This window comes from Drosophila yakuba, chromosome X (genome assembly GCF_016746365.2).
Source record: "Drosophila yakuba strain Tai18E2 chromosome X, Prin_Dyak_Tai18E2_2.1, whole genome shotgun sequence".
Taxonomy (NCBI): Eukaryota; Metazoa; Arthropoda; class Insecta; order Diptera; family Drosophilidae; genus Drosophila; species Drosophila yakuba.
In genome coordinates, this window is record NC_052526.2 from 24437929 (window position 1) to 24451244 (window position 13316).

Below are 13316 nucleotides of genomic sequence, written 5' to 3' on the forward strand. Positions count from 1 at the left end.
CGCCAATTTGTGGACAACTGTATCACTTGTAGATTGTCAAAACCTCCGTCTGGCAAAATACAATCCGAACTCCATCCCATTCCTAAGATCGACATCCCGTGGCATACGGTTCATGTGGATATTACAGGTAAACTTAGCGGAAAAACCGACCAGAAGGAGTATATAATTGTGTTGATAGACGCGCTTACCAAATTTGTCTACCTCTCTCATACTATGAAGTTAGACACTGATAGTTGCATTAAGGCAGTGAGATCTGTTATATCGTTATTCGGTGTCCCCTCCCGACTTATCGCTGATCATGGTCGTAGTTTTGCTATTTCAGCATTCCGTGATTTCTGCTCAGCACAGAAAATGGATTTACATTTAATTGCCACAGGTGCTAGTCGTGCCAATGGCCAAGTGGAGCGAGTCATGAGTACTCTAAAGTCCATGCTGACCGCAGTTGAAACTGGCCCAGGATCTTGGCAGGATTCTTTAGATGAGATTCAGCTGGCTTTTAATTGCACACCCAACAGAGTTACTAAAGTCAGTCCATTAGAGATACTTATTGGCAAAGAAGCAAGGCCATTTGGTCTTACACCTGTTGTAAATGAAGAAAATATTGTCGATGTTGGCTCAGTTAGAGAAATGGCAAAACATAAAATGGAAAAGAATGCCAAAATTGATAAAGCTAGATTCGATAAAAATAAAGCTACTATTGTAAGACACATGGTAGGAGACCATGTTTTGCTTAAAAATGAGGAACGTCATCAGACCAAACTAGATCCTAAGTTTAAAGGTCCATTTGTAGTGGCCGAAGTATTACCAGGAGATCGATATAAACTTAAAGCATTAAATAATAACCGAACTTACAAATATTCTAATGAATCTCTGCGATGTATGCCTGAGAAGAGGATTACCACAGTGTTTGAAGATGAAAGCGCAGAGGACGCCAGTGATTAAGCCAGTGAGGGCTGTGATCTCGAGAATGACTAAGAATTTGTAAACCTCCGGACCTATTCCAAATGCAACTTTCTCTACCATATGGGTGCCCGAGTTATGTGGTTCGCCATTTTGTTGCAGTTAAGTTTAAATTTGGTAACGGTTGGTGGTGCGAGTTAGTTGGCCGGCTTATAGACTGCGTCAACTGGGTGCCACGTATGTTGGCCGGATTGTCGAGTTAAGAGCTGTGAGATAGGCTAACAAAAGATGGACTGGTTGGTTTGAAAAACTATGTGCTAGTAGAAAATGTATTAAAAATCAAGAACTTTAACGATTTATGTGTGAAGAAGATAAAATTATGATTGATTGATTAAAAGTTGATGGTAATCCAGATCTCATGGCTTAAATGTAATATATGAAATGTTTTAATTATTTGTATTGGTTTGCTTTAAAATAATAAAGAATGAAGAATAATTTTAAATTTTAAGAAAGAAAAATGAGAAAGAGAATAAATCTTTGAAAGATTCTGTTTAATTTTGGTTCAAAAAAAAAATAAAAAGGTTTATAATAAATTAATAACGATGATCGATATTAAGGGATTTTTAACACACGAGAACGTGTGATAGGTCAGGAAGGCCGTGTCGCAGATCATTTGAATTTAACGACATTTTTAGCAATTGCGTCTTTCTGCTTGGCACGTGCGATGCAGGCGCCTTTTCTATTCTTTTAATGCGCGGCAGACAACCGTTAGAGTTTCTGCCGAACGTAGTCTGGTCGCGAGTATGAGCGGGAAGAAGTAGAAGTCTGCACGAAAACAAGAAGCATACATAAATATGCAGTGTGCATTAGTATTGGTGTATGCGGACTAGAATAAGTCTCCAAAACCTGTTGGTATTGTATGTAGAGTTAATAACTACGCATTATTCTGATTTTGTGAAAAGAGAATTGGGTCAGTCAGTCTTCGATCATTACGCCTAACAGACATGCCTCGCTCACGCGCCAGAAAACTTTGCGCAGACAACGAGGGTAGTGAAGGAGAAGAAGGGCTTCCTGATAACTCTTCGACATATATATTTTAAGAGGCCTGATACCTCTAGACACGGAGAGCTTTACAGCTTTACGACTCCGCCAGCAAATGCAAAGATGTACGTTCGGATCTTCAAAATCGGAGATTGAGGACATATGTCTTAATGATAAAATAAGAGAGAACGCTATAGTCTAGTTCCTCGACTATCTGATACCATTGATACTAAGTGCAAAGGAGAGTCTTTAATATCAAATGGGGCACATCTCAACGAATAAAGGGATAATGGTTGATCCTTGTAAATAGCTGCTATCGGTTCCTTTCGAGAACCCAAAAATAAAGAAGAGACGCGGAGTTTCCTTGGCTTGGTCACCTACGTGGGTAAATTTATTCCAGACCTGTCCGATATGACGGAACCATAGCGTGAGTTGTTAAAAAAGGATGAGAAAGATGAGAAGGACCAGTTCAAGACCAGGGGTTTCAAAAACTTAAGTCAGCGTTAGCTGAAATCCAAAGTCTCTCATATTTTGACCCCAACAATAAAACTAGATTGATAACAGATGCTGGCCCTGTAGGTTCGAAGCTTAACCGATGTGGAGAAACGATACTCCCAAACTGAGAAAGAAAGTTTGGACTTGGCTTGGGCAGTAAAGAGATATTATTTTTACTTACTGGGATTGGAGTTTGAATTAGTGACCATAAGCCCCTGGACACAATTTTTGAACCAACCCCAAAACCGCCGGCATGGATTGAAAGACTGCTATTACACCTCCAGACGTATAAATTTCAAGTTTTATACAAAAATATGGCTGACAGTTTATCACGGCTGTGTGAACAGGCACCATCAGTGTGTTTCAATACTCTTGCAAATTAACAAGAGAGAACGCTATAGTCGAGTTCCCCGACTATCTGATACCCGTTACTCAGCTAGTGGAGGGAAGGAGAGTCTTGAACACTTACAGTTCTTGGCAATTTGTGGGCGTTAGGGTGGGCGTGGCAAAAAATTTTTTTGCAAATCGATAGAAATTTACAAGTCTAATACAAAAATGAAAAAATATCAAAACATTTTTCAAAAGTGTGGGCGTGGCAGCTTTGGGCGGTTTGTTGGCGTTAGAGTAGGCGTGGCAAAAAGTTTTTTGGCAAACCGATAGAAATTTAGAAGAAAAATACAAAAATTAAAAAATATTAAAACATTTTTCAAAAGTGTGGGCGTGGCAGTTTTGGGCGGTTTGTGGGCGTGGCAACATGAATCGACAAACTTGCGCTGCTTCTATGTCTTTGGAGACTGTATGCTTAATCTCAACTTTCTAGCTTTTGTAGTTCCTGAGATCTCGACGTTCATACGGACAGACAGACGGACGGACAGACGGACATGGCCAGATCGACTCGGCTATTGATCCTGATCCTTCTGCCTGTTACATACTTTTCAACGAATCTAGTATACCCTTTTACTCTACGATTAACGGGTATAATTATAGATGTGTGGGCACCTCTAGACCTCAAGAAAAGATTCCTGGAAAAGGAAAATTAACTAGAAGAAGTGATCGAAACTTGTCAGGTTGAGACACATTTCAACAAGGAACCACCATCCCCAAAATAAAAAATGGATGATTACTGCTTTAAAGTTGCAAGCAAAACCCACTCGGAAAAGCAATTCCGAGCATATGCCTCTTATAAATTACTTCGAGTAATCTGTATTTTCGAGGCCCCAATTTTCGTTTAAGGAAAATCTGAAGGGATTGCTTCATTTTACGTCATTGAAAATGGGAAACAATCGCTTTTGGGCCGAGACACGGCCATTGAGTTTAAAGTCTTTCGACTGGGAAGAAACATTATTCGGTTCGAAGAAATGGCGCCTTTCCCGAAATGAAAAAACATCGATGTAAAACATTCCATCAACTATGACATAAAATCCGTTCTGCAACCAGCAAGACGAGTTCCGGCAGCTTTTGGAAAAACTCAGAGAAGCCCTGTGTCGAGACATAATTGAACCTAAACGGGCCCCAGAGCTTAGATACCTCCGTCCTTGCGCTGAACGAGAACGGGAACATCCGTTTATCCGTCGACATGCGACTGGCAAACAAAGCAATCCTACGGGAAAACTATTCATTGCCAACCTTCCCCTCTATCATGAATAGCCTCAAGGAAACTAAGCACTTTGCACGCCTAGACCTCAAGGACGCTAATCACCAGGTGGCCCTTCATAAACCGAGACGGGAGATAACAACGTTTATAACCCCAAGAGGACTATTCCGATATAAGCGTCTGATGTTTGCAGTAAACGCTGCTCATGAAATTTTTCAACGCCTTCTCGAGCAGATGTTATCTACAGTACCTGTTACCGCCGTAATTTAAATTCAACCGCCAACTAAGCGAAAAAGGCGTAACCCTGAAAACCTTTGGTAAAAGTGTTACCCATGATCTGCGGTTATTGGATAGGGCAACACTTGTACGACACTTGAGGAAACACTGGCGAAGGAAAAAAAACTAAGTTTTTTAAAGCTGCTCGCTTTGCTAAAATAAATTAAATAAAAATAAAGTGACTGCTACAAAATCTTGTTTATTATTGCTCTCCCTAGGGCCAAATCAATTAGTGCCTCAACATTTCTTTAAAAAACTTTGCTAGTACTTAATATTAAGCGCAATTAAAAGTGACGCCAACCATTTGTGAAATTCACACGGAACACACGCATACCTATAAGCCAAGATACACACGTACACGTATGAAGGCTATGTATGAAGTAGATCACGCCAAGGACCGACGCCATTAGTTGTGAAATTATCTGTGACAAAGAAACCGACCTCGGAAATGGAGAGAAATGTAACTCTTTGCGGTTCATGCAATAAGAACCGACTATCCAGCGGCGTCCAAAACTGGGTGCAGTGCGACGTATACAAGGCATGGTACCACTTCGCCTGCGGTGGAGTCGATGCCTCTATTGCACAGTCACAATTGACGTGCGACTTGCGCAAACTTGTCGACGATACCCCTTCCACCTCACAGCAAGCCGCTTTACAACGCAACGAACTGACAAATACTTTGCCGAAGGATGGCGACATAATACAAATCGAATCCAATCCCAATAAGCTACCTGAGACATCATATATTCCATGCTCAAAAAACTTGATGATAGAGATGCTAGAAGAGACACGCCAAGTGGAAAAGAAATATATCGAACAGAAATATGCAATACTTGCACAGAAGCAGGGGACACAGGAAAGACACATCCTATCATTTGGACCAACTGCATCCCAACTAGCAGCAAGGCAAATATTACCAGCGGATCTGCCGACTTTCAATGGCAACCCAGCAGACTGGCCAATTTTCATAAGCATGTACGAGAACAGCTGCTCGGTAGCCGGATTTTCAGAAGCTGAAAACATGCTTCGTCTCCTGAAGTGTCTCAAAGGGAAAGCCTACGAATTGGTTCGTGATAATCTGCTACTGCCGGCACTCGTCCCGTAGGTTATCAAGACGCTAAAAACCTTCTTTGGGCGACCGGAACAGATCCTCGACCGACTCATCAAGAAAATCCGTAAAATAAGTATACACAAAGATTAATTGGAGTCCCTAATCGACTTTGCGATGTCAGTGCGCAACGCGTGCGCCACAATGGAGGCCTGTAACCTGTACGCACATCTTGACAACCCAATGCTTCGGCGCGAGCTTGTTGACAAGTTGCCCACTCATCATAAATTAAGCTGGGCCATGCATCCACGCAGTGCTTCTATCCCTGTTGTAAAATCATTGAGCGACTGGATATACAATTTAGCAGAAGCAGCGTCCACAGTCATACCTGCACAAAATTCATGGAGCGTGAATACCCACACGCACTTATCAACCGGAGGAATGTGTGAGTCCGAAGACGATCAGAAGGAAGACGCCAAACCTAACCCTTCATGCGTCATGTGCAACTCCACCGAACATTACGCCGCCCAATGCGAGAAATTTAAAAGTTTGCCAGTTCCGGAACACCACCCTCTTCTTTACAGAGAAGCTCCTAGGCCCGATCTCGTCAGTACCCACTATCAAGAAACTGGCCTCGAAGAATCATACTTTCGAATCCTGCCGGTAACACTATATGGGAACGGAGCAAAGGTCGACACGTATGCGTTTTTGGACGAGGGCTCATCTGTAATACCTATCGATGAAGGAATTCTGAAGCTTCTCAATGTTCCTGTTTCCTCTGAACCACTTTGTCTGCAGTGGACCGGAGACACCACCCGTACGGAGGAAATGTCTCTCAAAGCCCAGGTAAAAATATCGGAGATGGGGAGTGGAAGAAAACTGTGGCTCAACAACGTGCACTCAATTAAACATCTTGCCCTACCTAAGCAACAGTAACATCATTCATGCTGAGGGAGGATTCACTCTAAGAAAATGGATCTCGATCTATAGCCAGCAGTATTTTGAACCTGCTTCACAGCTCCATTTTCGTTTTTTTTCGCCTTTTAGATCGACATCGAGTATCGGGTGCTTGTTCAACCTCACGAATCGCGGGGTCTATACGAATTTAAAAGAGTTGCAAAGTATCGGCTGCTTGTTTAGCTGCGCGAATTGCAGGATCTAGTCGCCTTTGAGAACGAAACTGAGAGTTAGATTCTTGCTCAATCGCACGAACATTCAAGCATCTCGACCTTCGCGACACTGTATTGACGCCCTGTTCTGCATTCCTGACTAACGAGTCTTCCCTACACCTACGCTGAGATACTGTATTTGCTAGCCTCTCCACCTCTGCATTAATTTCTCCTTAATTTTCTCTATTTATCCTATTTCCCTACAACATTTGCCTTTTTGCACGTTGAGAAGCAGTGGGTCTGTTAAGACGCGGAATTTCTAAAAATGATGAACACAACTACTATTTAAAATAAATTATTTATTGCGCTCAAATTAATATTTAATTGGAAAAAAATATTATTAGAATAAATGATTAAAAATAGTCAAGCTTATATTATTTTTCTTGATTATCGATCAAAAAAAATCAATCAATATCAATAAATAAATAGTATTAAAAGATCTTTACAAAGGCACGCTTGTATTAAGATTATATGCAAATATTTGAATATAGTATAATTATATAGTTTATTAATATAGTATAGTATCAATATTATTATAAGTGCAAGTCTTTTAAATGTCTTAAGCTTTTAGTACTATTAAGTGTATATACGCTGAATAAGTATATGGATAAAAATATAAGAGTAAGCCTTTAAAAATGCTTATATTTATATTAATGGAAAAATTAATAGATTAGATTAATATCAAATGAGAAAAAAAGAAATAATTATAAGTTAAGAAAAAGTCTTTAAAATGACTTTAATTATTATTATTTGAATATAGAATATATAGTAGTATAAGTAGTATTCTAAGTGCAAGTCTTTAAAAAGACTTAAGCTTTTAGTACTATTAAGTTTATATACGCTAAATACGTATATGGATAAAAATATAAGAGTAAGCCTTTAAAAATGCTTATATTTATATTAATGGAAAAATTAATAGAAGATTAATATTAAATGTGAAAAATAGAAGGAAATGGTGCTCTAACATTCCGCTTGTGCTGGAGGGTGTGCCCGCCGAGGATAAGGAGTCGTTCATGAAGTTTGAAGATGGTAGCGATTACACAAAAACTTTAGGTCTCGCTTGGGATCCCGCCTCCGACCAGCTATTGTTTTCGTTCTCTGCCTTTCAGTCGCTATTGAGACCCTGCAGGCGCTCTGTTTTGTCTGCAATTGCTATATTTTACGATTCTCTCGGCCTGGTCGGTCCTGTAATCACAAGGTGTAAAATCTTTTTGCAGCAGCTCTGCAAGGAAAAGCTGTCCTATGATGAAAGCCTCTCGGAAACTCATAACACGAAATGGCTTGATATATGTCGCAGTTTTGATATGATTTGACTAACATGACTATGTTAGTTTCAGTCGGTTCGTGTTTAGCTCAGAGTCTGGCCTTGAGGTGCATGGTTTTGCAAGCATTGATGCCTATAGAGCCTGCGTTTATGTGGATTCTAAAGGGGAGCAAAGTTTTAGCCATTTGCTTTGTTCAAAGACCATAAAGCTGGAGTTTTGTGGTGCAGATCTTTTGGCTTAAATCATGAGGGAAATAGTTGGCTTGAAAGTAATCAAAGGTGCGACTCGACGGTGGCACTCTTCTGGGTTGCTGCCATGCAGGAGCTGACAGATGCCACGTTATGTTCCAACAGCGTTAAATCCGGCTGACATCTTATCCAGAGGATTCCTCCCCTCTGAGCTCCTCCCCTCGTCACTCTGGGCGCATGGACCCGCCTATCTTATGGAGCCTGAAAGAGATTAGCCAACAGCTGGTTGTCCTGACAAACCGGTGCATGAACTTTGTCGAAGTTGCTAGTTCCAAATTTGCAAATTCTTACCCCTCACTGCAACGAGTGTTTGCATACATTTACAAATTTTGTATTGGGTTTCGTTGAAGACCATAACAGTACCAAAGCTGGAGCTTTGTGGTGCGGATCTTCTGGCTAAAATCATGCAGTCCCTAAAAACGCTGGGAAGAGTTTCCTCGTCTAGTCCCATATCCTCGCTTTCGCCGTTCCTGGACCAATTTGGACTCCTTAGAGTAGGCGGTCGCCTCCGGAATTCGTCAATTGACTTTGATGGCCGCCACCCGAAAATCCTGGTATAGACTTCTGTGGACCCTTCTTTCACAATTTGGATACTCGCAACAAGCCTGCGGTTAAATGCTACGTTTGCGTATTTGTATGCTTTCGGAAACGATCTACTGGCGGTTCATCCCTCCACGGTCGCCCCATTTCGGTGGACTTTGGGAAGCGGCGGTGAAAACAGCCAAGCATCATATCTATCGCGCTGTGGGTACGGTTCTGACCTTCAATGAGCTGAGGATGCTGGTACGCCAATGGTTCTCAATGGTGGTCCGCCTTCGTCGTTTGACGAACCAGATGTAACTATTAACTATTATTAATATTAACTATTATCGGCTTGATGTTGATTGCTGGGCCAACCAAACCAAGAACTTATAAATGGAGCGATTGAGGATTAAACTGAACGTCAGCAAGGCCTTGCTGTTGATTAAAGGTTTGCAAATAAGAATAACAGCTGATCAGACACGGGATCCCAGGCGAGGCCTAGCGTTGTTGTAAAATCGCCTCCATCGTCAAACTTCAAGGTTCCTGATACATTTGAACAGCATTTCCTTAATTTAAAATTTCCTCTGTACAAGAGTGCGGAGGTCTGCTGCATTACAAGTATGTTCATGGCCTCTTCTTTAGAGCTGGCGATATCAAATCATCAACATAAAAGTCCCGCCGAGAAATCTCAGCACCCACTGGAAATGTTAAGATTTGTGGTGAAAAAGGATGAGAAAGGCATATTAGATATACGGTTAGTTCCGACATGGCTGCCTTGCGCATAGCTTTTGTGAAATCCATAGTTTCCTGAGTCCTACATCGCTGCTCCAAGGTTATCTAGGTCATCGCTCAGCATGGTTATCTATAAATGTAGTAAATGTAGTTTCCAGAATGTTTAGCTGTCATGATAATAGCAGCAACAATAAACCAGCAGATCAGCGACTCGCAATATAGCGGGAAAATGAGCGCAAAGAAGAATTGGCTGAAGCTTCCGTTACTTGTCTACGAGTATGTACGCGCAAAATATATTTTCGCACAAATCGCGTTAGGGTCACCAAAATTTTGAGCTAATAAGCTTTTTATTCCCTTTTTTACATTACAAGATGTTTTCTTTGTTTCGATTTGGAACGAATATGATTTACCATCGATGCTCACATTCACGCTCAAAGTTTTGAAAAAATTATTGAATTTTTTTTCCTTTTATATTAGTCTTTAAATTGCCAAACCACTTTTTGCCACGCCCTCTAACGCCCATAAGCCTCTCAATACGTCCGTGCCTACACCTTTGAATTATTTTTAATTATTATACCCGTTACTCGTATAGTAAAAGGGTATACTAGATTAGTTGAAAAGTATGTAACAGGCAGAAGGAAGCTTTTCCGACCATATAAAGTATATATATTCTTAATCAGAATCAATAGCCGAGTCGATTTGGCCATGTCCGTCTGTCCGTCCGTCTGTCTGTCCGTATGAACGTCGAGATCTCAGGAACTACAAAAGCTAGAAAGTTGAGATTAGGCATACGGACTCCAGGGACAAAGAAGCAGCACAAGTTTGTCGATTTATGTTGCCACGCCCACTCTAACGCCTACAAACCGCCCAAAGCTGCCACGCCCACACTTTTGAAAAATGTTTTAATATTTTTTCATTTTTGAATTGGTGTTGTAAATTTCTATCGATTTGCAAAAAAACTTTTTGCCACGCCCACTCTAACGCCCACAAACCGCCCAAAACTCCCACACCCACACTTTTGAAAAATGTTTTAATATTTTTTCATTTTTGTATTGGTCTTGAAAATTTCTATCGATTTGCAAAAAATCGTTTTGCCACGCCCACTCTAACGCCCACAAACCGCCCAAAACTGCGACGCCCACACTTTTGAAAAATGTTTTGATATTTTTTCATTTTTGTATTAGTCTTGTAAATTTCTATCTATTCGCCAAAAAACTTTTGACCACACCCACTCTAACGCCCACAAACCGTCCTTTGCACTTACAATAACTGAGTAACGGGTATCAGATAGTCGGGGAACTCGACTATAGCGTTCTCTCTTGTTTTTTTTATGTTCTCTTTTTTTCCCCTATTTCAATGAATTTGAATGAATGACTTCCACTAGCTGAGTAACGGGTATCTGATAGTAAAACAATACAATACATCTTTCACAACTGTGCCCCAGTGCAGCCTCTTTTCCGAGTCGGCTACTTTAGGTATTATCGGTGCCAATATTTGATTAATTCTTTTCACCAGTCCATTTTCTCAGGACGATTCTTATCGCTTTTTCTTCCAGCTGCAAAGGTGCTGGTACAAACTGTTTCTCTACGTTATATTACGAGTTGCAGCTGTTAGCTAGCAGGTCCCAAAAAATGTTTTGTTCTTGTACTGACTGATTGTTCCAAAGACAATTCTGACTGACTAGTCCCGAGCTGCGCTGTCCGATTTTAGGCCGCGCCGATCCCGACATTCCCCTGTTTGCATACGGGTCGCTCGTGGCCATTTACTCTCCTCCATTTACTGTTCCCCTAGACTAGACTCTTGCACCTAACTGCTTTTATATTCCAGGTCCAGTCAGGTCAACGCACCCTTAATGGGCATATATTGATCCTAATACTTTTCCAAATAGTGGGTAATTTGCCTTATGAGGGGATCTACCTTTAGACACTTAAAAAAATTTTTAAATATTTATTTTTAATCGATAGGTATTGCCTGAGAATATCGCCAGTCTCTCCATGACCGCAAACTTTCAACGTAATTTTCTCAAAACCATGTTTTTTCGTTGTCACCTACCAAAGAAATGTCATTCATGTGTAAGACTCCAGTAGTGTTTGGCATGGATCATCAAGCAACGTTAGAATAATGAAGAAACATTCCCGCAAAAAGGCATAAGCAATGGTGGAGATCCGCTATGTCAGTAGCATCCAGTATTTACTTTTGTATGTGTGACTATGCATAGTTAGCTAGCGAAATCTTTTGTAAAACGCTACGAATTAATTCCAACACTTAGTACAATATTATATTATTATATATATAGTTAAAAAATTCATTATTTTTGTATTTAAAAAATAATATTTTTTTATGCACATTTTATATATTTTACAGATATTTCGTTTCATTCATAAAAAAAAATATGATTGATTTAGATGGGAAGTTCAGACAATACTCACAATGGTGCTTTGATAACTGTAAAAGTACGAAAGTATCAACACGGATGTATCCCCCATCAAGTGTCGAAGTTGCGGTAAGTCTTAAAATTACATTGCTCTTTACGACCTATACTCTACCAGATAGCTTAAAAGCTTGAATACGTTTAGAAAAAAAAACTTTTGTAAGTCCTGGAATGTTTGAAAACGGAGAGAGCTCTCTCAGAAGCTTTTGCTACTATCTTTTTGTTGATCTTATTTCGTTATTATTTCATTATTTTTGTTCGAGATCTTATCCAGTATCTAAAATTAAAATAATTCATGAAGGTGGTGTCATGCATACAGGTGCTGACCATACATACAATGGTCTTTCTGTCTGGAATTCAGTCCAACAGTGCAGTCCTTGAGAATACTGAGAATTGGCGCATGCAACTGTATTGGCTTATATATATAGTTCATACCACATATAAATCTTATTACAGCTGTAGTACTGTACCTCTTTTGAAGAGATGAGATTCGAACACATTGTGGGTCCTTCCAGCCAGACTCGGTCACAGTGTGCTGCGATTGACTTGTCCATAATTTTTACGAAAGCCAAATTGATGCGATGGTATTGTATTACGCCTTCTTAGGTAGGGAACTAGGTTTCATGGTTGCGTTTTGGGTTTGCCTGGTTTGAGAATCATCACTTACACCTTTGGGGATAGTATCCAAGTTTCGTAATAGCGTTGATGAGATGTCATAAGGTCAGAACCGCAGAGGCGGCAGTAGACTGCGGCCAGTGACGGCGCCTATGCTAGATTGCATGCTTATTGAAGTGGATTGCAGGTAGTCCATTTCAGTTATAATATGAAATTTTGAATAGACCTCTGATAACTATGCCACTGCCGCCATGGACTTTGCCGTCCGGATGGTTTGTGGCGTGGAATAGGTATGGAACGTGGAAGTGGTGCTTGTCTGTTAAATGTGTCTTGGATAGGAGCAGGACAAGTTCGAGTTTATGCCGTGAAACGCCATTCACGTTCCAAATAGATATTTAAAGTGGAGACATTACTTTGATTTTGATGCCACTATAAGCTGTATCAGCATATTTTGGTTTTGCATAAGCTCTTGCACTGTGGCTTGCAAGAATGTTATATATTATTTAAGGGTTTTTGGAAGAGTGATCAGCATCGTTTCAGTACCATTAGATATATGCTGTTTTCTTTTTTTATTTCTTTATTAGTCTTTCAAATTTCGATCGTTTTGGCAAAAAACTTTTTTCCACGCCCACTACAAACCGCCCAAAACTGCCACGTCCACACTTTTGAAAAATGAACATTTATTCACATTTCTGTTAGTCTTGTAAATTTCTATAGATTTAAAATTTGTTTGATATGCCCGCTCTAACGCCCACAAACCGCCAAAAACTGTCAGTATGGAAATTTGTCTTCGCACTTCCACTAGCTGGTTATCGTGTATCAGATTTTCTGGGCTACTCGACTATAGTGTTTTCCCTTTTATGTTGTATGTTCATGACCAGTTTTGCATTAAAGCTATTTTCCTTTTGCGCTTCTACGATTTCAGTGTTCGAAACAGTTCCCCAATCCCTTTGAGAAAAACTTGTAGGCCCTTTCCGTTT

At 40.3% G+C, this 13316-nt stretch overlaps 1 protein-coding gene across 7 annotated transcripts in view; it reads left to right on the forward strand.

Annotated features, from left to right (window-relative positions):
• LOC26536261 (unconventional myosin-VIIa) overlaps positions 1 to 13316 on the forward strand; it is an 893412-nt gene that overhangs the window by 689640 nt on the left and 190456 nt on the right. For all 7 annotated transcript variants that reach the window (XM_039377684.2, XM_039377686.2, XM_039377690.2 and 4 more), the window contains one exon: positions 11655 to 11793. In XM_039377684.2, coding sequence (XP_039233618.1) covers positions 11655 to 11793 — 139 coding nt within the window. The remainder of the gene's footprint in view (positions 1 to 11654; positions 11794 to 13316) is intronic.